Here is a 26,519-nt window from a genome sequence, read left to right as displayed (position 1 = left end):
TACAGTTCTGTGTTCTTCTCAGTTGTATGCCATTTTCCTTGCTTTAGGTCACATAGAAGCTAAGCAGTACACTAACTGTACTTCTTACTCAACTCTTTTAGCTCTCTACTGGCCCTGGAATCACTTAATGTCAGATCTCACCCTGTTCTCTGAGACATTTAGAAATTATTGGCTCAGTTTAACTGTCATCCATTTCTATCCATTTTTTCTGGATATCTGGCCATGTTGGTATTCTATAGAATGAGCATACTAACACTGCACCTAAGTCTGTCTGTCCTGTATATGGACTATGGTCCTGTGATCAAGGCCTGGCTTTACACCATTTGGCAGTCAATTTGAGATGAGCAATTTCATAACAAGCGTTTCCAGATCAAACCTACTGTTGTTGTTTGACCATCTAGTTTCCTTAGGGTTTGACAGGAGAAAGTTGTTTTGGCTAGGCTACGCATTGGTCACAGTTTTTTAACCAGTCTTTTTCTTTTATGTGGTACTGATCCACCAATGTATGGCCTTTGTGACACTCATGTCAAAATTGCCCACATCTTACTTTCACGTCATCATTACAGATGTGAGAGGCAGCACCATTTTAGACATGTACTTGCTAAGGATTTACCCCTGACATCAGATGGTGTCATTGGCAATGCTGACACTGTCCAACTTAATTTTATTTTTAGCATTTAGCAGGCCATTGGTCTTTTAACTTCTATTTAGATTTTTCCCTAATTTTTGGGCATTGTTTAGTTTTAACTTGTTTTCTTCTTATATTTTACTTGCAGTATTTTTACTGGTTGTTTGTTGCAGTTAGCCTAATTGCTTTGTGCCAATAAATGCCAACCAACTAGTTGATATTAGCACACAAATAACTAAGTTTTGTAAGTACACGTACTTAATAGAATGTATATATTATTAAAAGGTTGAAAGTTATGAGTAAAGGCATATACACCTACAAATACATTACAGTTTGCAAGTAACTGTAGACATATTAAATTTCAGTATTATGTTATCCACATACAAATATCTTATTAACTCAAAAGCTGAAGTTTGATAATATTAGTATTGTAGGATTTCTGTTCCATACAGTTGATACCAGTTGTAATATTTCAAAACTTTTTCACATTTACATGTGTATAAATCTTTTACTGAGCTGCAATGTGTTACATTTATATGCATGTATGAACTAAATGCAGTGAAATTCCAGAATACATTTCCATTTCAGGTGATGACACATCTCATAGCCATTCCTGTAGAATGAATCACACTGCATTACAACTATGTTTTTACACATACTGTATCTATTTCCTATTGCACTAGTAAGGATCTGTAAAGTATAGTTTAATTATAAGAAAAGTTGCCTATTATTCAATTTAATGGTTTTGGACTGACGAGAGGTGAAATTGCCTTATAACAGTTTTTTCCATTCTTGGCTATTTGTAGAGTGTATATACCATTAAAGTCTGAAGTATGAACTATAAGCATCTACACATATGATTTTCTCAAAATATATTTACACATGGAAGTTGTATTTATTATGTAGATATAACTCATTTTGAAATCCACTTAAATATGTAATAAATATAATAGAATAATGAGGCACAAGCTTGAGATTGCATTTTCATTTGAGTAGAACTTTTGCAACATTGAAGTTGTTCTTCAGTCAACAATGACCTATTTTTAATTCTAGGATTATTGTAGTTTCCTGCATATGCCACAAGTCTTGGACAAACTCCAACCCCTACACATGTCTGTGTGTATTATGCTAGCTTATGATGTAGTTGTTATAATGCTGTAGCTCTCCACCCATATAAGGGCAACACAATCTAAATGTGCAGTAATACACATGGATAGTACATTTATATCAAACCCATGATCAAGTTTCTAACTGCCCCAATAGTGGATTCAAATGTCAGCCAAGAGAAAATGTTGAACTGTTATCAACATTTTAGTTTGATGAAGGTTGCATAGTCAAAAGATTGTTCACATAAAGAAAAAGAAAACAAAATTGGCATTATCTCGTGGCTTATTTTAAACATGTTATATGTGTGAAAAGATGTACTGTATGGGATAATCATATGTCATCTTGCTCAAAGCTTTACTGTAAGAGAGGTATGAAAGCTTTTCGGTAAAAGTTCATCCATGCCAGAGCTTTAAATTTTATCCCATTTTTCATGGATGTCATTTCAGAAATCATTCAGTTGATTCACACCAACAAATGCTAGTTAGAGGAAACCAGAAGACATGAGAAATTTCTTTGTCCCCTGAATGATTCCTGAAAATTATGATTATTTTCTTACAATTATAATACCATAAAAGATAAGTTACTTTTTTGCTTCCTCCTTATACCACCGTTGAGTATTAAAAGAAGCATGTGTAAATTAGTAAGTTTATTTAATTCTCTCCTATTTCACTGAAACTCTTACTTAAAATGTTTCACTTTGATACACTAGTTGTTGTTGGTGACATGTTATGCAATAAAAGTTATTACATGTAGAGCACTAATGAGGAGTGGTTAAAGAACATCACTCATAGTTATATTGTGACGTCTTAGAATTTTCATTGCTTTGTTAACAATGAAGTATTGTCAAAGATGTATTTAATTACAATAGCATACCAAATATTATTTTAATTCCTCACCATTTTATTAAAGAGTACAAGAAACGGGAAGCACATGAGTTATAAGATTACTGTATCTTCATTCGCATTCATCAAAATGCTTTTAAATTTTTCATTGAATTATGTTATTAAATCATATTACTTGAAAGTGTAAGTGGTTATTCATAAAGTGATACTCGCCTCTCCACAGAACAATTACTTTGAGACTTGGAGCTACTGCCGAAAAGTATTTGTGCATCTACCAAGCTCTCACCTCTTAATGTAGTAACATGTACTGCACTAGTCTGTGTTGCAAGCAACAGCAGACCATTACACTCTTTCCACCAATAATAAGGTGACAATACTTCCCTTGAGCTCTTTATTTAAACTAAAAACTCATTCTTTTCCTCACTACTAAACTGTCCAGATATTATTTTTTTCTTATCAAAGGATCTTTTTTATACTGTGCATACATTTTAAGTTGAAATCTTTCAGTGAAAGTTCTTATAAAAATTATTATAATCTTTCTTAAACATCCATTTCTCTCAGATCCCTTCCTTTTTTGGCACATGGAAGAGGCTGTATTTTCTCTCCAGGAAATAAACATAAAAGAACAGGTCTTGAACCCCCTTCTGGGGTTTTACTTCCTTCTTTTTTTAGTTTCTGAGTAGACATTGACCTGGCAGCCCACCATAGATAAATTGCTGTTAAACCAATTTATTTTCATCCCTCAGTTCAAGAATGAATGTTTCATTGACCTGAAGTGTGTAATCTCTCATGGTTTATGGATGACCAAGGTCAGTGTATTGAATGCTTTTCTTCACATTCTTATTCATTTGGCTGCTCATTATTTCTGTTATTTCATCCATAGCAGTCAGAACTTTCAGTTTATGGTCCTTCTGTTTGGGTTAACTACAACTCTAAATGTTTTAAATCAAGTTCTGAGGGATTTTGCATGGAGGATGCACTCATTGGGTCATCCTTCTTCATTACAGCTTTGAGACATGGAGCTTTTGACTTGGAAAGCTCTCATGTCTCCTTTTCTTGCATGAGGGATTCTGTCTCTTTTGAGGACTCTAGCATCTCATTAGTCCTTTGTTTTTCTGCAACTTACCCATTTGCATCTTTTTCAGTATTTGCTGATACATCAGTGAAATATACCCAGAAATCCACAGTCTTTTCTCATTCTCTCTCTCTTTTCATTACTTTACCCCTTGCTGTTGTGGAAGTTTGATCATTCCTGCACATCCCTTGGTATCCCTCTTCTTCCACTTTTTCTGAACTCTCATCTGGGTTTCAGTTCTTGAAACTTTCACCGTTTTTTATGTTCGGTCTCCAAGGAGAGATTACTGCACATTAACATCTTAGGTGCTGGCAGTTCTGCAGGCTTGCCACCATCTTCTCTTATGTCTCTATGAACATTTTATTGTGATCCATACAGACAACTACCACTGTTGTTACTTAAATTAATTGACTATTAGGTACTCACTCTCTAGACCTCTGCTTTCTCGCTCTACTGTTCTTCTTTTGAGCTCACAGTCAATATACACTTGTTAGTCTGCCATGTCACCGAAGTTTTGTGGACACTTCCAATAGAGTGGTCCTTATATCCTTTAGTGTTTCTGTGGGCTTGCATTTTGGTGCCTTTGCCATTCCCCTCAACACCAAGCTTCCACTGTATTGGTTACCAATCCCAAACTCTGTTGCCTTAGGGTAAATCCTCTGAGTCAGGATTGGTCCAACTTATTTCTCTATGCCTATCTTTCTCAACATCCATTGACAAGTTTTTCATTGCCCCCTTTGACCAGCTCAGTCGTGTTTCTACTCTGCTTTTGGTGATCTAGGATCCTCTACATTTTCCGTCTTAGAGGCCCCTGTCATGTCAGCCCTGGAAACAATAGGGACTGTGGGTTGCTTCTGATACAAGTAGGGTAAAAAGCCATAAACTGTAATAAAATTTTATAAGTTAGCAGTTTTAATTTGATAAACTTCTTGACATAATGATTATTGAAACATAAATAAATTACCATTATGACATTAATTTCTTCATAAGTTTGTATAAATATATGTCTGCTTTTTATTTTGCATAAAAAAGAGCTTTACATGTACATGCTGCTTTCTTGCACAGTTTCAATTTAAATCTGAATGGAGGAGTCAGCCTATTCACTTCACACTATGAGAGATTTTGACTTTAGAACAGTAAGGATTGAAAAAGTGTCTGCTCAAATACACTGTAATTGGGGAAATTTAAACATCATTATCATAGAGGTTTTGTTTTATAACTTGCTGACCTACCTTAAAGAATTTACTTCATCTTTTATTGATTACAGTATGAGAGGTTGGGTACATTCTGGAATTTGTAGTTTTATTACTTTCTGGGAAAAATGGTACTTTTGATGCATAAGAGCAGGAGCTTGAGTTTTTCCCCGCTACATATTTGGAGAATGTAACTGTTAATATAGCAAGTGACATATTTAGCAGGTCACAGGTGGTGAATGGCCTAACAAGACACTGGGAAAAGTCCTGGTGGGCCCCTTGGAAAAGTATGTTGTTTTGTTATTTTTATGACAAACTTGTGGGCCCTTTCTAGCTTTTTCCTGGTCAAATCTTAGAGTCCAGTCCACTGCTGGCAGTTCATTTTAAAAATTAGTGTTATCCAACATCAATTAAAGGAATTCTTAAACTGTACTGACTATATACACATTTTATTCGTAATCAATATGAATTTTTCTATTAACTTTTTTGGAAAAATCAGTTTAAATGAAAGACAGATTGGTAGTCAGACTGGTTTCTATGTAATGTGTTAGTCATCCTAAGGATTGCAGAGGAGCCTGAAATCATATATTTTCACTAATCCATCATTCTGTTGAAATAGATGCCAAAAAATATTTCTAATTACAGAATCTTTCCATGTTTTCATATCAGTTTAAATGAAAGATGGATTGGTAGTCAGACTGGTTTCTATGTAATGTGTTAGTCATCCTAAGGATTGCAGAGGAGCCTGAAACCATGTATTTTCACTAATCCATCATTCTCTTCAAATAGATGCCAAGAAATATTTCTAATCACAGAATCTTTCCATGTTTTCATATACAGGTTCAGTTTAGAACTCATGTTTTTTAGCCATGTCATAGCAGGTTATAGAACAGCTCTGAATTGTTTTTCCAACGGCAGATTTGTAGCTTGTAGCTGAGTCATCTCTTGACCGATTTTGATATCTAATTATAGTTTTGGACTTGGGATTTATTTGACCATGCTCAAATTCTCATAGATTATTTTACTCTAATCCTGCCCAAAAGACTTTCAATTTGAGGGTAGACTAGTAGAGTACTGAGAATAATAAAATTCAATCAGGTATAGGTATGCCCCATGCTTGGTATTGCTGGCACACAGAAATATAGCTAATAAAAAGGATAAAAAAGGTCTTGTAGATTAATTTTCTCTAATCCTGCATAAAATAATTTTAAGTGGTGTAGCTATTGAGGATTCCTATTGTTTTATTTTATTTTTAAGCCTTTGTACAATGAATTTTATATAATTGACAACACAAATATGTGTAAATTATAGTAGAGTATTGTAACAGAAAGACCAGTTACCGAATGAATTTCTTCAATGTAGGTACTGATTTAGATAAATGCCTTTACTACTAAAATTGTAAGATGGAACTTGTTTACTTATAATACTAGCTTTTATATTTATATGTCATTTGTTGCCACCTGTCACATACAAGCTCTTATTATATATATACACATTTGTAAGTATGAAACAGCATCCTGTATAGAAGTGTAATATATGTTATATTATCTTGTTGGCTGTAGGTCAGTCACAGAAAATACGAGCTTTTATTATATGTACACATTTGTAAGTGTGGAACAGCATTCTGTATAGAAGTGTAATATATGTTATATTATCTTGTCGGCTGTAGGTCAGTCACAGAAATGAATGTAGTTTAACATTTTTACATGCATTTTTATAATATTGTGGTTATTGTATAATTATGATGTTCATGTTACAGTATGTACGACATCATTTTTGTACATGTAAAAACTGTGATTTTGTTTGACTAAACAAATGAATTTTGTGCAAAAATATGTTGAACTGAATCTGTGCTTGTATGTATGCGTGATATAGTGTTATGTATAGTAAGCAGGTCTGCATTAAATACTCACGCCCTACCTGTGTGTTCCTATCTTGGATCTATGCCATATTTCCTGCACCAAAGTGGCCTTGTCCGGTCTTAACTGTACATGTACCTACATGCAGTTGTCTGTGTGTATGGTCATGTGACCTTGTCTTTAGCAGCACCTGCACAAACTGTGGGGTGTTCCTGCTAAGGCTAGCTCTACTAGTGGATATTCCTCCATATATGGTATGAATATTCAAGGGTTGTCTCATTTCACAGTTGTATAGACATTGTTTACCTGGTCTGCTGCACACCTTCACTTAATTTAATTATTTCAGTGATGATTTTGAAAGAAGTCTCTGTAGTTTAAATTTTTATACTTCACTTACATTTTCTTTTTGATATCAACTCAGTTTTTGTTGTTTTTTGCACTTAAACTATTAAATGAAAATCATTATAGCATCATCTTTAGTGATTTTGGTTTTTGTAGCATTGTGTTTTCAGATGAACAGTTTCATTGTACTGTAGGGTCAGCATCATTCTCATATCTGTTCATAATGTTTAGTAGAATATAGGTCACATTTACAAGCTTTTGTTAGAATATTTAAATACAGCATCAGACAGTGGTGTAACTTTGGTTTCAAAAGTGTGGAACAGAGGCTATAGCTGGGGCAAGATGATTATTCAATAAAAATATAATTGAAATGTGATAAAACTGTTGTAGACCATACACCATCAGCAAACCTCAAAACAAGTTACTTGGGTAACTTAAAAATATAATATTCCTGTTGAAATATAAGGAGAGTAATCCCTTCATAATGAAACAGTGAGACATGTTTCATGTGTAAATTGTTGTGTCTTCAGTAAAAAAGAAATATCTAATCAGGTTTAGGGCTATTACATATTAAAATGGAGTGGGATTATTTTTGTATTGTACCAGATTGTGACTTACTAAAACTCATAATTTTGACCAAAGCCATGTTAGAAACATTAACTAACCAACATAACTTTTCTACATAAGCTATATTTTCTTCCTACAGCTCTTTTAAAAAGTGTTCCTATAAATTTAGTGAACCAGTTTCTAAACATTAATATCTTACCACTACATCCCTAAAAACTTCCAGATCCCTCTAGTGGAAAAGGGTTTTATACTTTCAGATAAAATTATTTTGTAATGTTTTGGAAGTCATCTCATATAAAACATTTATAGTAATAATCAGTTTTTGAAAACATTCAAAACGTGAGTGAACGTTTTGTTGGAAGAAGGAAAAAACTTTAGACTTATGAAACGGGGCTGTGTGTACACCATTTAAATTTCTATAATTAGTTAATTTAGATACTTCTTTCTAGCTTGAATACTGTGATGACTTTATATTAGCATAAAACATAACACACAAAACACCTTATCCAAGTTTCACTTGCAGGCATGGGCTTAAATGACTTAAATTAATCATTTAAAAAGTTCTTTAGACAAATCTTAAGACTAAATCTTGCTTCTTCCCACTTAATTTTCTAAAGACAATGACCACATTTTAAATGAGCATTAGTTGTAACCTCTATGTTTGAATTATGTACAGGAGTATAGTTTGCTGCTACATGTAAATTTATCTGATTTGTTAAGTCATTTATGTGAGTTATGTCTACTTGTAAAAAATTTCTGATTTTATTTCAGAAAAGCAATTGAAGATATATTTATATATTACACACACATCTATGTGTGCATAAAGGAAGCAAACCTTCATGTGTAAAACATTTAATTCTAATACTTCTTTTGGATGTATGCTTTAAAAATATCCTCTGATCTTGATCTAATGGCATACTCTATACATACCACTGTTTTAAGGAAGAAAATAAAGTGTTGTTTTAACTAGCAGGTTACCAGTCCTTGTCATAAGTTGAGCTTTGCCAGTTGCAAGTGTTACAAAGATTGTAAAGTTATGTATGTGCATATGAGAGTTAAGATGAAAGTCATCTATAACTTAATATTTTTGTGTGTTGGACAGAACTCTGCTTTCAGGAGGAAAAATTGTTCGAAAAAGGATGAAGTTTGTGGTTGTTTCCTTGATTTATTGTATAAATACAAATTAATAACCATTGTATATTTATTTCTTTATGCAAAATCTTATCAAAAGGCTAATCTAGGTTCAGTCAACATTACAACATTAAGTTGTCTCAAAGTAACAACTGCAATATGTTTTAAAGATTTAAAGACATTTTAACTTAACAGTGAATAATTTGTCTATGAATCACAGAGAACTAACATTCTTCCATGCAAGGTATGAGAAATACTTTATGCGAACATTTAAGAGAGTATGGGAAATAAATGTGAATAGTAAATTCATAAGTTATGAAATTATGACAAGATCACTGTCGTAGAAATAATTTCAAACAAAACTGTGTGTTTAGAATTCTTGTCCTTATTGTATAGATAAGAAGCATGAGGTGAGAGCAGGAGCAAACTAAGGGATCAAAATTAGAAAGTAATTGTAGGAACAACAATATTTGTAGAATCATTTGTGTGCAGTTTTGACTCGTGGGTACATCCCTGTGAGGTATTGAAATTGTGTAGGGTATAATGGTGTTTGTAAAGCATTCCATTAATTAAATATATAATTAAACATAAAAACAGGTAGGTGGTTTTTGTTGTAATTTATTCAGATATGTATAGATTTGTGGAGCAAGAAGAAACTTATTTTACTAGTTTTATGTAAGTATGCTCCTTTAACTTATTTCCAAAAATAATGTGCTTAATCTATTTGTTTATATTGTGCTTTGCTTATAGTAGTAACCATAACCACAACATAGGATAGAGAAAAGTGTTGTTTATGACAGAGCTATCAAAGATGAATCTTGTTGGGCCAGTCAGATTTTCTTTTATCTGATTGAGTCTTGGGTTTGCAGGTCAAAATTTTAGTTTTGTAGCTCAGTTTGAGAATTTTTGGTCAGTTTTTGTTGAGTTCATTCAGCTCTAGTTGCAAGTTAGTTTTTAATTCAGTTGTAACTCTTTAGCTTGTGTGCAAGTGCTTTCTTTTGTTGTTGTTTTTCTCTCTAGGTTAAGTTGTTTTGGATATATGCAGTCTTCTATTTGTAAATTACATTGTTCTGGAATATCTTCTATCCCTGGGCTCAGAGTTAAGTTGTTCTGTAACACTACTGTCTTCTCACAAGTTATACAATTTGTGTTTGTTACTGAGATAGTGAGAAATTGAGATGCAGTTTCAGTAGATTAGGTATGATTGTAATTTTCTCAAAGAAATAATGCAACACAGTGTTTACTGTTTTCTTAGTAACATAGTAATACTTTGTTTAATAATAATGATGAGCCTCTTTCTCAACATAATGTAGAACATTTCAAATATGCATCACAATTCATGGAATAGCTTTTGGATAATTAAAATCACACCAAAAGTGAGTATGCTACTCTAAACCTGCTGCAAATAATGACCTGTCATCTCTATTTCCTTCTGACACTGACCAGTATCTTGGTTTCACCTGTAAGCAGTTCTTGGAACTTCTTACCCTCTCCATAAGGTTAAACCATTTCCTCTTTAATGATGTCACTTATCACCAGATAGAGGGAATCCCCACTGGGTCCAACAGTAGCCAATAGTTTTATATGCTACCATGAATGCAAGTGGCTAGAAAACTGCCCATGTGACTTTAAACCAGTCCTTTACAAATGCTATATCAATGACACTTCCTTTTTATTTCAAACAATCGAGTCACATTTTCAATTTTCTTTCTTACCTTAACTCCCAACATCCCAGTATCAAGTTCATATCTGAACTTGATATTTACATTTCTGGGCCTTGCATTTGGGAATTCCCACTTTTCCCTTTATCTTGTGACAGAATGTAATGACTTTAGCCTCTGAAGCCACATAACAATAAGCTAAGTATCAGATGATTCTAAATTTTTGGAAGCCAAGGCATCACAGCATTATATCTGAGGAACTGTCATAATGAGGCAGTACTGTATTTTCCTGGATAATATTGGTCAATATTTGTACAGTCCAAATAAAGTTGAATTATTATTTTTTACTTAAAACCACTTTCTCCCAACTTTTCATGAAATTTCTTGTGTAGGTCCTAGAAGCCTAGTTTAATTGAAGACAAATGGACTATATGAGCAGTGGCATCAGTATCACTATATTTATATGTGTATATATATATCCAAACAATTATGAATAAGAAAATGCTTGTTATGCAATCTCCTTTGCTTATGTAATTTGTATTTACACATTTATGTATTTTTATATTAGGAAGTAGGTTCATCCATGGACTCCAGTTCATTATCTGTCAACCCTGAAACATTGCAGTCTCTGACAACTTCTTGTACCACTCTTATACCAGCACTTTCACCTCTTTGCAGTGGAGAAACTCAATCTTCTTTGAAAACTGTATCAAATAATTCCTTATCTCCAGCTAGACCTGGTGGACAAGAAGGTGAAAGTGATGAAACATCAGACAGTTTTCATACCATAAAGGTTGGACATAACTTTACATGTACCATTAAATGAATATAGTACATATAAATGTAAATGCAGTATATATCCTGCACCAAAAAAAATATAATGTTATTGGAATTAATAATATTTTAGCTAAGACAAGGCATAACTGCTGTTATAAAATAATGTCAGTCACCCCCTCAGCTCAGTTTTATGCTTATCGGGCATTTGGTTATCTTGCATATATTGAAAAATACAAGTGATTGGTCTTTCATTATATATTTCACTTTAGTATGAGTATAATTGCTGCAAACACAATGGCAGTGTGACACCAATGTTGCATGCTTAAAATCAGAGTGTTGGTAAGATAATAGGATGTCTTTGAATATTCTGAAAGAGTGGTTTCCACAGCGTCTTTACTCTTTGGAACCACCTGATGAGAATGAATAAATTCACGAAGAGCATGTTATATGTACGTGATAGGATTTAAGTCCACTGAAGGTACAGTTAACTTCATTTGATCTATCCCTGCATTTTGGGGTTGGTCATATCATTCATTATGCTGAAATCAGGGCTAATTGTACCAACACGTAACAACATGAAGGATTGTAGAATGTGGTGTCTATAATGTGTGTTATTAATGGTACCGTGCTCAGGATGTAGTAATTAATATATCCACTAATGATTTTTCCTCTCCATGCCTTTACTTCCATCACTGCCATATATCTCATGTTTGTATATAAAAATTGAGTTAGATCTGTCTCCAGATGAATATACATCTGTTATCTAGAAGCATAATTGATCTGTGACATTAACATGGCTCTACACGTCATTGGTCCACTGGATGTGTTCTTGGCACCATTGCATATATTTTGTGGCTTGCTGCAAGTAGAATATGACTCACTGAGTGTCTGGTATACTAACCAGCCTTGCAGTTGCATCTGTTAATATCTTGAAATGGCTACTTTTGATTACAGTAACCTAGAATTGATCCTATTGGTAGTTTCAGTGTACAAGAAAATGATTTAATCATAACCATCCTAACATAACATCATTTTTTTTTATTTTTAAAACATACTTTGTCAAATTGGGAAAACTTGAGCTCCATCAGACAGATTATGAATAATTAACTAGATGGCAGTAAATTCCATTTTGACTCAAATTAATAAACTTCAAAGACCCAAAACCTTATTAATATTAATTAATGTGCATTTTTCTCCTTATCATTCTGTTCTTTAATAAATTTTTGTTACTAATTCTTGATGATATATCCTTAAGTTAACAGAGCTAACCACCGATGAAGAGTCTACTCGAAGCGAACCTTTAAATGATAATGAGTCTGCCCTTCTACCAAAACGAGTTCGTATTTTTGAAGGAGGATTCAAGTCAAATGAAGATTACACCTATGTTCGTGGTCGAGGACGGGGAAAATATGTTTGTGAAGAATGTGGAATTCGCTGTAAAAAACCTAGCATGTTGAAGAAGCACATCCGAACTCATACAGATTTACGGCCTTTCAGTTGTTCGCATTGTTCATTTGCTTTTAAAACAAAAGGCAACTTAACCAAACACATGAAGTCCAAAGCTCACCACAAAAAGTGTGTGGAACTTGGTATAGTTCCTGTTCCTACTACTATAGATGACTCCCAAATTGATGGAGAAGCACTAGCTAAACAGGTTTGTGACTTTATTGCAGTAAACATACACATATATCTCCATATATTTTACTTACAATGAAATAATGTCATCTGATATGTTACTAAAAGAAGTAACTGGTTAGTTGTTCCTGTGAATCAAAACTACTGGACAAGTTCAAATGAAACTATGAAAAACAGTGGTGGTTTATATAACAAAGTTACAGTGGGAAATAGTTATTATTTTTCGTTATTTAAGCAGTATTGCTACTGCTATTTATCCGATAACGAACTCTCCAGCAGTGTTTCCGGTTAATTTAATTGGTTGAGGAACTAATATATCTCAACAACTAAAATATTTCATAAAGAAAAGTTAAAAGAAATTTATTTTCATTGCTTCATATACTTATATAATGGTTGAATAAATATTTTCATCTCATCATATTGTAGTCAAATTGTTCATCAGATTTTAGAAGTATTTGCATTATGTGGAATTTTTTCTTTTAAGAAAAAGTTTGTATTCTTTCCAGTCATTGAGAAAGTAATCTTCTCTAACAAACATGATTTTATACCAGTAAATTTTACTTGCGTAAGTGTAAGACATAGCATTAAGGGGAAGTTTGAAATGTGCACCAAAACATAGACATCTAAAAACAAAAAGTTCTTTGAAAAATTATTTATAATTGCTGATAATAACTAATAAATTCAACAGTCACAAAACTGAACTTAATAAACAAAAATATTAATAAGAAGAAAACAAGGAACCTAACTTTTGTTATAAGGATCAGTCTCAAGGACTTAGAGAAAAAGTAGAGAAACCAGTTTTAAGGAGTTATACTTGTTCTTCTACCCTGTTTACATTGCTTATTTTGCCTGACATATTCAATTTTGTGTATATACACAAGTTAATTTCCTTATATACTCAGGTGGAAAGTCTGCTTTCTTGTGTTTGTTTTATATATATTGTGGACTTTATCCTAACACACACACACACACATATATGTATGTATGTATTTATAAAATATGATAATTATTAATTTTTCATATCATCTGCAGTTGGTAAAGAAGAAATTAAGTTGATGTATACATCTAGTATTTCTACTGTTATAAGACAGAATTCTTGATGAACATTTATTCCTGAATTTACTTACATATGTATTTCAAAATGTGTTGTGCATACTGGAAGTACTTGCACACATTTTAATAAAAAAGTTAGAAAAATAAGGACCTTTATACTCCAGATAATTATAAAAGAACTTTTTATTTGAACTAATGTTTTGCCTTTGTGGCTTCCTCAGTTTTAGTACATACAAGTGTTTGATATTAAAATATTCATTAAATTAATTAATATTCTAATATTAAAAAGTTGTATGTACTAAAACAGATGAAGCCACAAAGGCGAAACATTGGTTAAAATTAAAAAGTTCTTTCATAATTATCTGGAATATAATTTTTTTTTCTGACATTTTTAGCAAAATGTGACGTGTATTAATAACATTGCAGTATTAGCCTAATTATAGAGCGATCTTGAATATAAGATGACTCCATTTCCAGAAACCATGAGAAAGAAGTAAAATTGAGTGTCATAACATCCTTATTTATATGTGCAAAATGCCTTTCTTGTAGAATATGCATTAAGGAGTTCAGTCCTTTGGTTCCACCAAGGCCTCACATTATTTTCAGTTACACCAAATTTTCTAGCAGCAGTCAATTGTTTATTTTTTTCCACCTCATGCACACCATAATTTTAAAATTTGCATCATAACTCTATTGTAATTCTTTGTTAATTTAACATTTCCTTGTTCCCTGTCTTTCAATGTGGTCACTCATTCTTGCACAAGGGTTAATCACTGAAATCAGACTCAGTGATAACAATTATTATAAAATTTAAAATGCTAATAATGCACCATCAGAATCAATGCTATAACTGAACAGACTGCAGGTGTATTAGTTACAAGAATTAATGATGGTCTTGAGCAAACATCTGGTGCACATGTGTAGATGGATGCTATCTGAACATTCAGGAATGCAACAGGCTAGAGTAGGGGGAAGGGGCCTGTGGTCGCCTGAGATTATAAGGTGACTATGAATTTTACAGCCTAATTATCAATCAAAAATCATCGCCTTGTAATCGGATGAATACAATATTTCAAAGAATTATTTAAACAGTTTAAGAAATGAAATTATGTGTAAAAAGATCAACAACAGATATTTTGCATTTTTAGTCTTTTCTTTAGTTGAGTACCCCAATTGTATTAATACTTTGTACTGAAACTTCTTTTGACAATTTCTTGTTTATTTATAACCTAACACAACTGTTATGTATAAATATGTTATTTCTACCTAGTTTTGTTATTAAATTGAAATAATGTGAGTTGAAAATTAAAAAAGCATAATCACTTATTATGGCCCACAATAAAAATAACTTTTTGTTAAATTGTGTGTTACTTATAAAGAAGTTTCAATACAAGCTCTGATGAACAATATTGATTCTTAGAGTTAGAACATATCATTTTTATATCAGATTTAACACTTTGGTAAAGAAAATTGTCTACTTACATTATAAAAGTTAATAGACAAAAGTGGCAGTTTTGTTGTTGTTTTTATTTCTAGTTTAACATGTATCCTAACAAAATTCATAGCTATTGTAAATTTGACAGATAAGAGAGCAGTGAAACTATTTTCTGTTGATGTTTTTAAACTTGTGTAGTAACTTTTGCACAGTCAGATGTTTGATTGTAAATCAAGATTTAAAAAGCATGATTTATACTTTTTACTCGCTTTCTTTCAGGAACAGCTGGACAAGGGAAGACGACAGTTTATAGATGGAGAAGAACTTGAAGATGAGGAAGATGAAGACTTTGATGAGGATGCAGGGGATAGTTATGGTGAAGAAGATGCTGAAATGGAGATTCTTTCTGATGAAAGGTTGGAGTAAAGTAGCTTTAATTATCTGATTCTGTTTTTCTTTTCCATATATGGCATTGTGGTTGAATCCAGTTTTGAGATTTGTTTCTTTTCATCATACTTGATTGAAACAGTTTGTTCAAACATTATTATTTTTAAAACTTTTACAGATATTTCCATAATAAAGAAGATACTTGTACTGATGTATTTTTATTACGGTGTTTTAATTTGGTAGACAAAAAAAATAAAATATCCAAAAAGATATACATATTAGAAGCTGATGTTGCTTTGTGTAACTGATAGGTTTTGTTTTTTTAGTTTAATAATTTAAAATCACACTTGACTTGCACTATTTACATATTGTAATAATTTTATGGATTATTTAATCTTTTAAATATAAATTTACAAAAAGTAAACTCTATAGAATATTGTGCAGAAAAACTGACAAAACCTTGGTAAATCAGGCTTATTGCACATGATTTATAGTATTGATAAACATGTACATATTTTAAATTTTTAATCTGTTCAAAATATGTTTTATTAAAATGAATGCTTAAATTATTCAGCAAGTATTACTTTGGAATTAAATAACTCCTAAGTAATACATTCTTATACGATTGTTCAACTCTTCCCTGCTTACACTTTTCCAGACCTATTAATGACGAAAAGATTCAACAAAATAATGATGTCCCTGGAGAAAAAAGCAAAGATTCGGAAGAACAGAAACATGAAGCTGCACGCTGCTTACTCAACCTATCTTCCTTGCCAACAGTAACAAGTGAAACAAAAGGTATGTATTCCATATGCTTTGATAAGTTCTGAACAGTAAGTGGATCTTTGCTAGATTTGAACAATATTAGAGTACATTAAATGTTTAGCAATTACTTTTAGTTTATTGTTTTATCAACTTTTTTCGTGATTCTATTATGGTAAGGATGAAGTATGCTGACATATTTTAGTACTATATATCATGTAAATTTGTCATAAATGTGTATATAAGAAGCACCCTATCTTCTTTTGCCCTGGCAAATTAATTTGTAATAAAAGTATCAAGAATTAGTAGAATAGATGCAACAGGTAGATAGAAACAAAGAGGAATCCTCTGTGGCATACATACTGTGGTGCTAAACATACTGTCCATGGTGTCACATCATGTATCATTAGCATATACAAATCATTGTGCTTCCTGTTAACCAGAGGCCTGGCAGGGCCAGGTGGTTAGGGCGCTCGACTCGCAATCTGCTGGTCACGGATTCGAATCTCCGTCCCATCAAACATGCTTGCTCTTTCAGCAATGGGGATGTTATAATGTGATGGTCAATCCCACTACTTGTTGGTAAAAGAGTAGCCCAAAAGTTGGCAGTGGGTGGTGATGACTAGCTGCCTTCCCTGTAGTCTTGTACTACTAAATTAGGTATGGCTAGTGCAAATAGCCCTTGTGTAGCTTTGCGTGAAATTCAAAACAAACCAAACTTGTTAACCAGTAGGTGATCAAAGTAGGTGTTCTTGTAGAAACTTTTCTACAACATATCCATTGACAGATTACATTGCTGAACTGTATAACTGCCAAACATTAACCTCTACAGTTCTTAAATGATCCTGTGAACAAAACTTCAATGATTTTATTGATATCATGCATGCACTTGTTTAACTATAACTAAATAGCTATAGAAAATTTTATTTTATATTCTATATTTGAAAAGTAAATGTTTGTAAGCCATCATGAAAAAATTGAAATACGTAATCAATTATGGGACATCAATGGGTCTACTGAATCATCAAGGATGTCCTGATTCCCAACATACCTCAACAAACAAAATACTTAACACTAACCGTGCTTGTGATCCTACAAACATTTAACCTCTTTTTTTTTTAAACTCCTGTAAATTACAGCATCTACCACAAGATGGCAGTTTGTTCCACATTATTACTGCTGTACTAGAGAAATAAAAGTGCTTCAACTGTGCAAGTCTTTCAAATTGAGCTAAACCTTTTTCTTTTTCAGATCTGCCCTTTTGACTTGAGTATTGGAAAGTGTATAAAACTTTTGAGTTTTGATGTTTTAAACTGAATGTTTAGAAAATATTATAAAAATGTAAATATATGTTTAAAATCACCAAAAAGGAAGATTTAAAGTCAATATTTTGATCCAATGACCTTTGTTAGAACCATATTCTTTAGAGGTTTTAGTTATTTGGCTGTGTTTTCAGTGTTTATTGCATTTTAACTGCATTTGTTTGTTGTTCTTGGTACCTTGCAGAGAAAAATTTAGTGGTTTAACATGTCATGACCTATGTGTAAAAATGCTGAGCCCATCAGTTGAGACCACAGATATGTTGAAGATTAAGGACTTATTTTCTATAAGTATTTTATTGTTTGTAGAAGATGTGATTCAGTTCCTATAAAATATAACACTCTTATAAGGTTGGTGATGAGAAACCTACTCTGAGACTAATAAAGTTTAGAGACAGTTTGAATGGATAATGAAGAATGATATACAAAACCTTGTTGAAACATTATAGATTTGTTACTGAGTTAAAATTGTAGTAATATTCTTCGTAACTCATTTGTGTCATCTCTAAACTTTAGTATTTCTGTAAGAATGAATGAATGAATAATATACAAGTACTATATATATGCAATTCAAGATTTATCACTCTTTATGCTGTCACCCTAGATTTGTTATATTTTATATTTTAGTCATTTGCTAGTATACTAAGTAGTAGTTGTTGAATAACAGTATATTAATGTTAGCTGTTGATTATATGTTGAACAACAGTTCTGTTATAAATAAATTAAAAGTTGTGGTGGCTGCTACTCTTTAAAACTGAGTTTAACTACTTTATTATAACAGTTGAATAACAGGACATATCATAGTTCTTTGTATTATATGTTTATGTTTTAGATTTCCTCGGTTATTTATTCACTGTTTATCAATTTGAAAGATATACTGAATTCACTTACCAATCTTTATAAGTAAAGATTTTATACGTTTTGTATATTTAGTGTATTGTCATCCAAACAGTTTTTGCTAATGATGAATATTTAATGTCTTTTAGATGAGCCAGCAAATGTGATGAGCTTCTCACTTCAGGAAACCTTACAACTTCAACCAACAATATCTGATTCTAAAGAAGACTGTGTTTCAAAGAATTTGATTCCACAAAATAATAATGTTACTGATGTCAGTTTTTTATTAACTCCACCCTTACAGTATAGGTCTCGGTCATCCTCGGTTCACATTCCTTTATCTCCAGTTAGAAAACAAGATGCACCAACAATGATGGAAGGTCAAGTTATCAATCAGAGTACATCTTTTACAAAAGAATCAGCTGGCAATCGTCGCTATTCCTTTTCTGTTGTTGGAGAGTTGAGAAGAAACATACACTTATCAGAAAGCCCAAGGATTGATTGTGAACAATTGAGTATTAAAAGTGAAAATGAGGGACACTGCATGGACTTTCCATCCTTCTCTTCTGTTCCTTCAAACAGTGAGGATGAAACATCTGTATCAGGAGCTGATCAACCAATGGACCTGAGTGTTACACGAGATATGAAGATTGATGCAAAGGCTTCTGTAGACAGTAATCCTGGAGTTCCAGAAGAACCATTGGACAGCTTATTGGGTGCTTGTCTTCAGTATGGTAGTTTCACTGCTTTGAGGACTGGAGGATCGCAAATGGTTCTGAATTTATCTGAAGTAAAAAGACAATCACAATCTCCATGGGATCTTCAGCAACAAATTGTTTGTAGACAGTCGGTTGATGATAGTGTGGTACAGTTATCCCCAGTAACACCTCCATCACCAAATGATATTCCTCCAAAGACTTTCCTTCACAATGACCAGAGTCCAACCTCTTGTAGACCTCAGGCAGAATTTATTGTTGCTAAGTCTGGGTGTAGACAAAATTTAGATGATGGAAAGTGTGTTTGTGATATTTGTAATAAAACATTCACAAAACCCAGCCAACTACGGTTGCATGTGAATATTCATTATTTTGAAAGACCTTTCCGTTGTGACAGTTGTGTAGTCTCCTTTCGTACCAAAGGCCATCTGCAGAAACACAAACGTTCTGTAAGCCACTATAACAAGGTTAATATGAATCAAACATTTGGAACTCCAAGTGCTGATAATCCTCGACCTTTTAAGTGCAGTGATTGTAAAATAGCTTTTCGGATTCATGGACACCTTGCAAAGCATCTACGTTCAAAAATGCATATTATGAAACTGGAGTGTTTGGGAAGGCTCCCTTTCGGAATGTATGCAGAGATGGAACGGAATGGGACAAATCTGAATGAGATTGACACAACAGATGGTGACAGCTCATTAGAGAGTCTGCAGGCTATTGCACAACGTCTGTACCATCAAGAGCCCAGACAACTTATGTGGCAGCAAGAGAATACTTATGGAGTTGCCAAGTGTTCTTCAAACCCCCTAAGCTCTTCAGACTCAATCTGTGTATCATTCAGCCAAAATAAGAAACTTACAACCCCAATGACTGATAACTTTCAAATTAAACAGGAACCACAAGATGTTATTGACAGCCATTCACTCAAAAATGAGAGCGATTCCCTTTTATGGTCAGTTGATTTTAAAAAGGCTGGAAGTGTCTGCTTAGATCAGAATACACAGTTGCACCATCATCCTTTATCCTGCCAACATTGTGGTCAGTCTTTTGTGAGTGCCAAAACCCTTAGAGTACACACTTATTATCATCATGCTCAGTGGTCAACAGATGGAGCTACCAGTAGTTCTACACTAAGGCCTGTGTCACCAGTTATTTGTGGTAAAAGTCCACGAACACCTCAGAAATATGCCAGTGTACAAGAAAACATAGACAACATTTTAAGTTGTGATGAATACAGTCAGAAATGTGCCAGTCAGGGTGGTCTGCAGCAGGTGAGTTTTACCAAATCCATTGGAGAGAAAATTGTTTAGAATTAGAATAAGAATGACTGTTGTTTGTCAGTTGACTAATGATAATTATGGATTGAGTGGAATAAGGTGTTATGAAGTACAACAGTGCTTAAAAAGTTAAAATCTGAACAAAAAAACCTTCATATGCATTTCACTTTTCAGTATGATATTTCTTATGGTTGCTGAGCCACACTGGAATCAGTAAGCAGATAAAACACAGGATTTCTTTGTTTCCTTATCATCCAGATTCTCTTAATATTATCACTAGTGAACAGAGCATTGAAATAGTATGTGTTTTTCCTACTTGTGAGAATAGAAACTGTAGAGTAAACTAATAGATGGAAAATGCTTGTAGTGCTAACCTAATAATACGAATGACCCATTTAAGAAAATTGGTATTTTTTACCTTCCATCTAGCTTTTTTATCGTGAGTGTTACAGGTATCAAGTTAGTAAAAATGTATATATATTGATGTAAGAATCATTTAAAGAAAAACTAAATGTGGAGTTTTATTTATTTAATTATCTCAATTTAAAATTATAAAATACCTGTTATGACACTGAAAATATTAATCAACCTTACCTTTTCATATGACTTTATAGAGAATATGGATTAATATTTCACACATTGGTACCACAGTTAGTTCTCTACTAGTTATTGTAGTGTGTATGTTCTCTCTCTCACACACACACACACACACACACACACACACACACACACACACACACTGGTACCACAGTTCTCTACTAGTTATTGAAGTATGTTCACAGACTGGTACCACGGTTCTTTAATAATTATTGAAGTGTGTATGTTCACACACACTGGTACCACAGTTCTTTAATAGTTATTAAAACTCAAATGTACTAACAAACTTAGGCCAGAGAGTGAATACTTCTTTTATGATTTGTATCCTAACTGTAAATTTGTAATATTTCAAAGGAAATTGAAAACTTGACAGATAAATGGATAACATTATGACTAAATATCCTTGTTACAGGAAAACTCTGCTGTTTTATTTGAGTTTTTGTGTTGTATCATCTTCATAATTTGTGGGTCTAAGTCCAAATATAGCTATTTTCAGGCTAATAAATATGTCTGTGTCTTATGACTTCACAACTTAGTGTTAGGTATAGCAGTATGTTCAAAATGTAGGGCCTATTGTTTTAAACAAGAAAACACAGTTACTGACAGTTAATCTTAATTTCATTGAATACATTAGTTTTTATTGAAAATCATGTTTCAGTAGTAGGTGAGCAAAATAATATTTATAGAAAAAATTCATAGAATTTATAACTGAACTCAAGAACACCAGTGATTTTTTTTTCAGAAATATTTTGAAGTGCTATTTTCATTTTTTTACATAATGTTAACAATTGTGAAATGCATTTTTAGTTAATTTTTTACTGGAATACACAAATCATGTATAGATTAAGATATGTGACCAAGAAATGGAAGTTTTTATTCATTTTTTTTGGCACAAAATTTTGAGTACAATTCTTTCACTTTATGTTCGTGTGTTTCCAATATTCGTTAAAACAGATAAAGTGAATTTAAAACTTACAAACTGTTAGTATAGAAGTATGCACTTATTCTGTAACAGCAGACAGCATTTTTGTGCCAAGTGTGTGGACATGCATTTGTAGCAGCTCAAGATCTTCAGAAACATGTCCAGACCCATCACAGAGACCCATCTTAATCAAGAACCCAGGGCTGAAGTCATTGTATGCTCAAGCAGTCCCTGTTTTTACCGGTGGATTTAGACTGTTGTACATATATATGTATTGTTTGGTTGAATTAATAGTTTTGATGTTACAAAACCTTTTTGTATATTATAAAACACACCTGAAAAATTTATAGCTCTGGTAAGGTTATCCTGGTGGTTATGGTATTGTTAATTATCTTCTCAGGTAAAGAACCTGCACTTTTTTGTTCTTACTTACCATGTTTTTGTACAGTACACATCTATGTAATAGAAGTGCCATTACAGGAAATTATATGTATGTATTTTTGTAGAAACATGTATTAGATGTGTGTAAGTGAATGTGGTTTGCAAAATATATTTGTTTTGTGTTCATCCTGTTAGACATTGTCATAACTTGTTGAATGATGGTGCTTTGGCCATTATCTTGTATGTTATTAGTGTTTTCATGGCTGATTTTAGAGAGTTATATATACAAGAGTTAAGTTTTGTTTGTCTTGTACTAAGTGGAAGAATTCATCCTTTACTTCCAAGTGCATTGTTATGTCTTAATCCACATGGATCAAGACCTCCACCCATTGTTTTATTCTTGTTGTTCTGTTGATTTTTAAAATGTGTTTCAAATGCTTTCTCACGGTTGAGTAAAGCTATCTCAGTTAGTTTTTCATGGCCATTGTATCAAAGCACTTTTTGTGATGTCATTAGTCCTTTCTGTATATGTATATATATGTCTGTGTGTTTCCTTCATCTTACTGTGTGTAACATAATGATTTCTTTGTAATGCACATACTCCTTGATCTGCCATCTGGCAAGACAGTGAGTATTATATGATATTTTTTAAAAACAGACACAAGTAAATTTTACAATAACTTGGAAGGTACATTAGTTTTCTGTATAGAGAAGTATAATATAGATTATTTTTTAATTTGATACTGGTAGTCTACCTGTAGTACTGTTTAATAATATATCATTCCAGGTTTCCTACCCATTTGGGAGTTGAGTTAGTGAAATGTAAAGCATAGCTTCTGATTTGATACGACAGGAACATTATCTCAATAACATGTTTTGCAATATTATAAGTTTTTATTATAACTAATTTAAAATAAATACCTGTTTTCACTTACCTACAAAAATAATGTTGATACAAACATGTTGAAGGACTACAAAATTATTTATTAACATTTTCAAAATAAAGTTATAAACTTTAAAAGAATTAATGTGAAATATCTTTAAATGGTGCAGCAATAGAACTGTACTCAGTACCATGGCAGCATTAATTTGAAAATTCAAAGTATGGCTACTTTAGCTGAAAAAAGTTGTTTAATTACTAATACAAATGAACTGTTAAAAAAAATCTAAAGGTAAATTTAACTTGAACTGTGTAAACAAATCTAAAGTGAAGTTCAATGTACTTGTTGGTACCTTTCTTTGTTGATATAAGCTAAATAACCTTTTTTAAGTCTTGTCTCTGCTGTATTCTGTTTTGTTGTTTCTAATTATATTTTAATCAGTTGAGTCTTTACACAGTGGAATCATTTTACTTCTGCTAATTTATTTGTTTTGTAGCGATATTATGTCTCGGTTCATTTGATTAAATTTTGGCTTCAACATGCTGATAAGGAAACTTTCATATACAGAGACTTGCATTCATCATTAGCTTTAGTTAAGATCATAAAATTATTTGGATGTACAGTTACATACTGGTCCATTGCATGTTTTAGTACATTTAATTTTATAGATATTCATATTTGCATGCTTATTTACACTGACTTTTAAGTAAAAAATGTTCTCTAATAGAAGTAAAGTATTTCGTAGAACTCGTTTGACCCTTAGGAGTATGTATATGTGATTTTCAATTGCTTATCTGTAAAAGTAATGACAGATACAAAGTTATTCATAAGTAGTACATAATACAAAATAGTACTGTTTATTTTAAATTTATTAAACAAAACTTTAACTACCACTAAGAAAAATTAGAAAAGGAACTGTGTGTTTTTTGGTAAACTTACAGACGAGGTAGAAAAAGGTTATAGCCAAGACAAGGCTGAAGTTTTGGAAGTAAGCATGACATTTGTGTTGTATATGTTACATGTATGTGAGTTATTAGTATATTCACAAGATGGTAATTGTTTAAAATCTTTCATAGAATAATACTTTGTTCTTATTGGTCACATAGTTAAGTGTACCTTTTTGCTCAGATAGAAGAAGTATTGTTTGATATAGATATGTCTTAGAAAGTACTTTAAAGAATCTAGGTAGTCTCTGAGACTTGCATCTCATGTAAGTAGTTAAATTCATTGAATTTGATAGGGTAGAAATGGTTCTGTGGAGTTCTATAAAGCCAAATAGTATTGATGTAGTGATATACCTTGTGGTTCTATAGTTATTAAAATATTAAAGTACATAGTATTGATACATATTTAAAAAAATCACAACTGAAAAGATAGAAAAAATATTAATTTATATCACTTGCAGAAATACCATAGCTTTCAACTTATTTTTTGGCACTCTATGGAAAATCTTATTGAGGTTGTCATCACAACCAAAACACCATTAGGCTTACTCTGCACTTGTTAATACAGATTTGACATCTCACAATGTATGCATAGGGTTTATTTTCATACTAACCATATTAATTATTGTAAACACATTCAACTAAAGGGCATAATACCAAAAAAAAACTTTCTCCCACTAGTTTTGCAAAATTTTTATAAAAAATAGTTAGTTTGTTCTTTTGTTATTACTAGTTTATATACATAGAGTTGAAGTTTGAAAATTTCAACTTTATTTGTGCCGAAAAAAATTGTTAGTTTGACACTAGTAGATGTTGCAAGAATGCTTACTCTAGGAATCTTGCAAATTCATTCAAGTAATGTAGAATTAAAAATGGCTCGAACTTTAAGTAATATTTCATGTATATATATCTATATATATATATATATATATATATATATATATATGTATGTGTGTGTGTGTGTGTGTGTGTGTGATCTTATTTCAATTTATGTTAAAAATGTTTGAAAAAGTGCTTAAGTGTATTATGCACTATGTACATTTGAAAAAAAAAGTGCTTGTTATAGAATTTTCTGTGTCAATAAGTACTTGTAGGGACAAACGTAAACTGTTTTGTTTAACTAGATAAACTGGAATTCTTGTGTTCTTTAAGATTTCTTTAATGCCATGCAAATTTTTCTCGGTGTTCAGTATTTTCTTTTGTGATTTATGTCATATTTTGATTGGTTTACTAAGCTTTGAATGAACAACTTGCATAAATAGTCATCTTATTGGACAGTGTTTTGTTCACTTGCTTGCATCTGATTTATTGATTTGAATTTTCCATTGGTTAAGTGGACTATACATTCTTTCAGTTAGTGTGCTCTTACATTATAAATGTGTTAGAAAATAAGCTTGATGCAAATGACCTTTTGTAACATATTACCTCAGGTAAGTTACATTATAAAAATTATGTGCATACAACTATTAGAAATATTTAGTCTCAGGAAATCAGCTGTTACTGTTTCTTGCAAGAAGACAATTTTGAATTGCAGCATTGTGTGCCAAACTGCTCATTGACTAAATTACAGAATTTTATAACAATTTGAAATTGGAAGATTTATAAAGTTGTTTCTATGTTAAGAGAAAGTTGCATTTAATTATTTTTAAATCAAAAATTTTAATATTTAATAAGTCAAGTATGTAACATTTATTTATGTTATACATATGTGATTTTATATATGCATGTCTGGTTCTAAAAAAATACTGATATTAAAGTAATAAAATAAATTCATGTCGGTGAAATAGTTATTTGCAATTGTTTTCATTCTTGCTCCCCTTCCAATATGTGAAACATGTTATTTTTTGTTGTTCATTTTCTAGGTGTAACAGGAAACAAAAAAATAAATTCTATTCTAAGCTAAATTTTAGGATTATATTTTTGCTTGAATGTTTCTGACTGCTTTAATGCAGAAATAACAGCAATGTTTATATATATTTAGTGCTTGTATGTTCTCATTGGCCCACCTTTGTATACCTGCCCTGTGGATTTTGTAAATACTTTTTACACTTGTTATGGAAAAAAAAAAATTATTATTTTTCATGTTATATTTTAAGAAGTTGATACTTGAATTGTAATGCTGTGTTCAAAGAGAACCATATGTTTTAATATAATTTAAGGTTATTGTTCTTCAGTAAAGTAAATATTT

The 26,519-nt window shown here is 32.0% G+C and overlaps 1 protein-coding gene across 2 annotated transcripts in view; it reads left to right on the top strand.

Moving 5' to 3' along the window:
* LOC106468020 overlaps window positions 1-23,431 on the top strand; it is a 37,683-nt gene extending 14,252 nt beyond the window's left edge. Inside the window, exons 3-8 of one of the 2 annotated variants that reach the window (XM_022396322.1) lie at window positions 10,974-11,198; window positions 12,438-12,836; window positions 15,585-15,721; window positions 16,351-16,490; window positions 18,760-20,600; window positions 22,222-23,431. In XM_022396322.1, coding sequence (XP_022252030.1) covers window positions 10,974-11,198; window positions 12,438-12,836; window positions 15,585-15,721; window positions 16,351-16,490; window positions 18,760-20,600; window positions 22,222-22,314 — 2,835 coding nt within the window. In that variant the 3' untranslated portion in view covers window positions 22,315-23,431. Of the gene's footprint in view, window positions 1-10,973; window positions 11,199-12,437; window positions 12,837-15,584; window positions 15,722-16,350; window positions 16,491-18,759; window positions 20,601-22,218 lie in introns of both variants that reach the window. The other variant, XM_022396321.1, reaches the window with a different exon arrangement.
* Window positions 23,432-26,519: the final 3,088 nt, after the last annotated feature.

The sequence above is a fragment of the Limulus polyphemus genome, unplaced genomic scaffold (assembly GCF_000517525.1).
Source record: "Limulus polyphemus unplaced genomic scaffold, Limulus_polyphemus-2.1.2 Scaffold2835, whole genome shotgun sequence".
In the NCBI taxonomy this organism is placed as follows: domain Eukaryota; kingdom Metazoa; phylum Arthropoda; class Merostomata; order Xiphosura; family Limulidae; genus Limulus; species Limulus polyphemus.
Note: the sequence above shows the minus strand (reverse complement) of the source record. Positions and strands in the feature narration are given on the sequence as shown.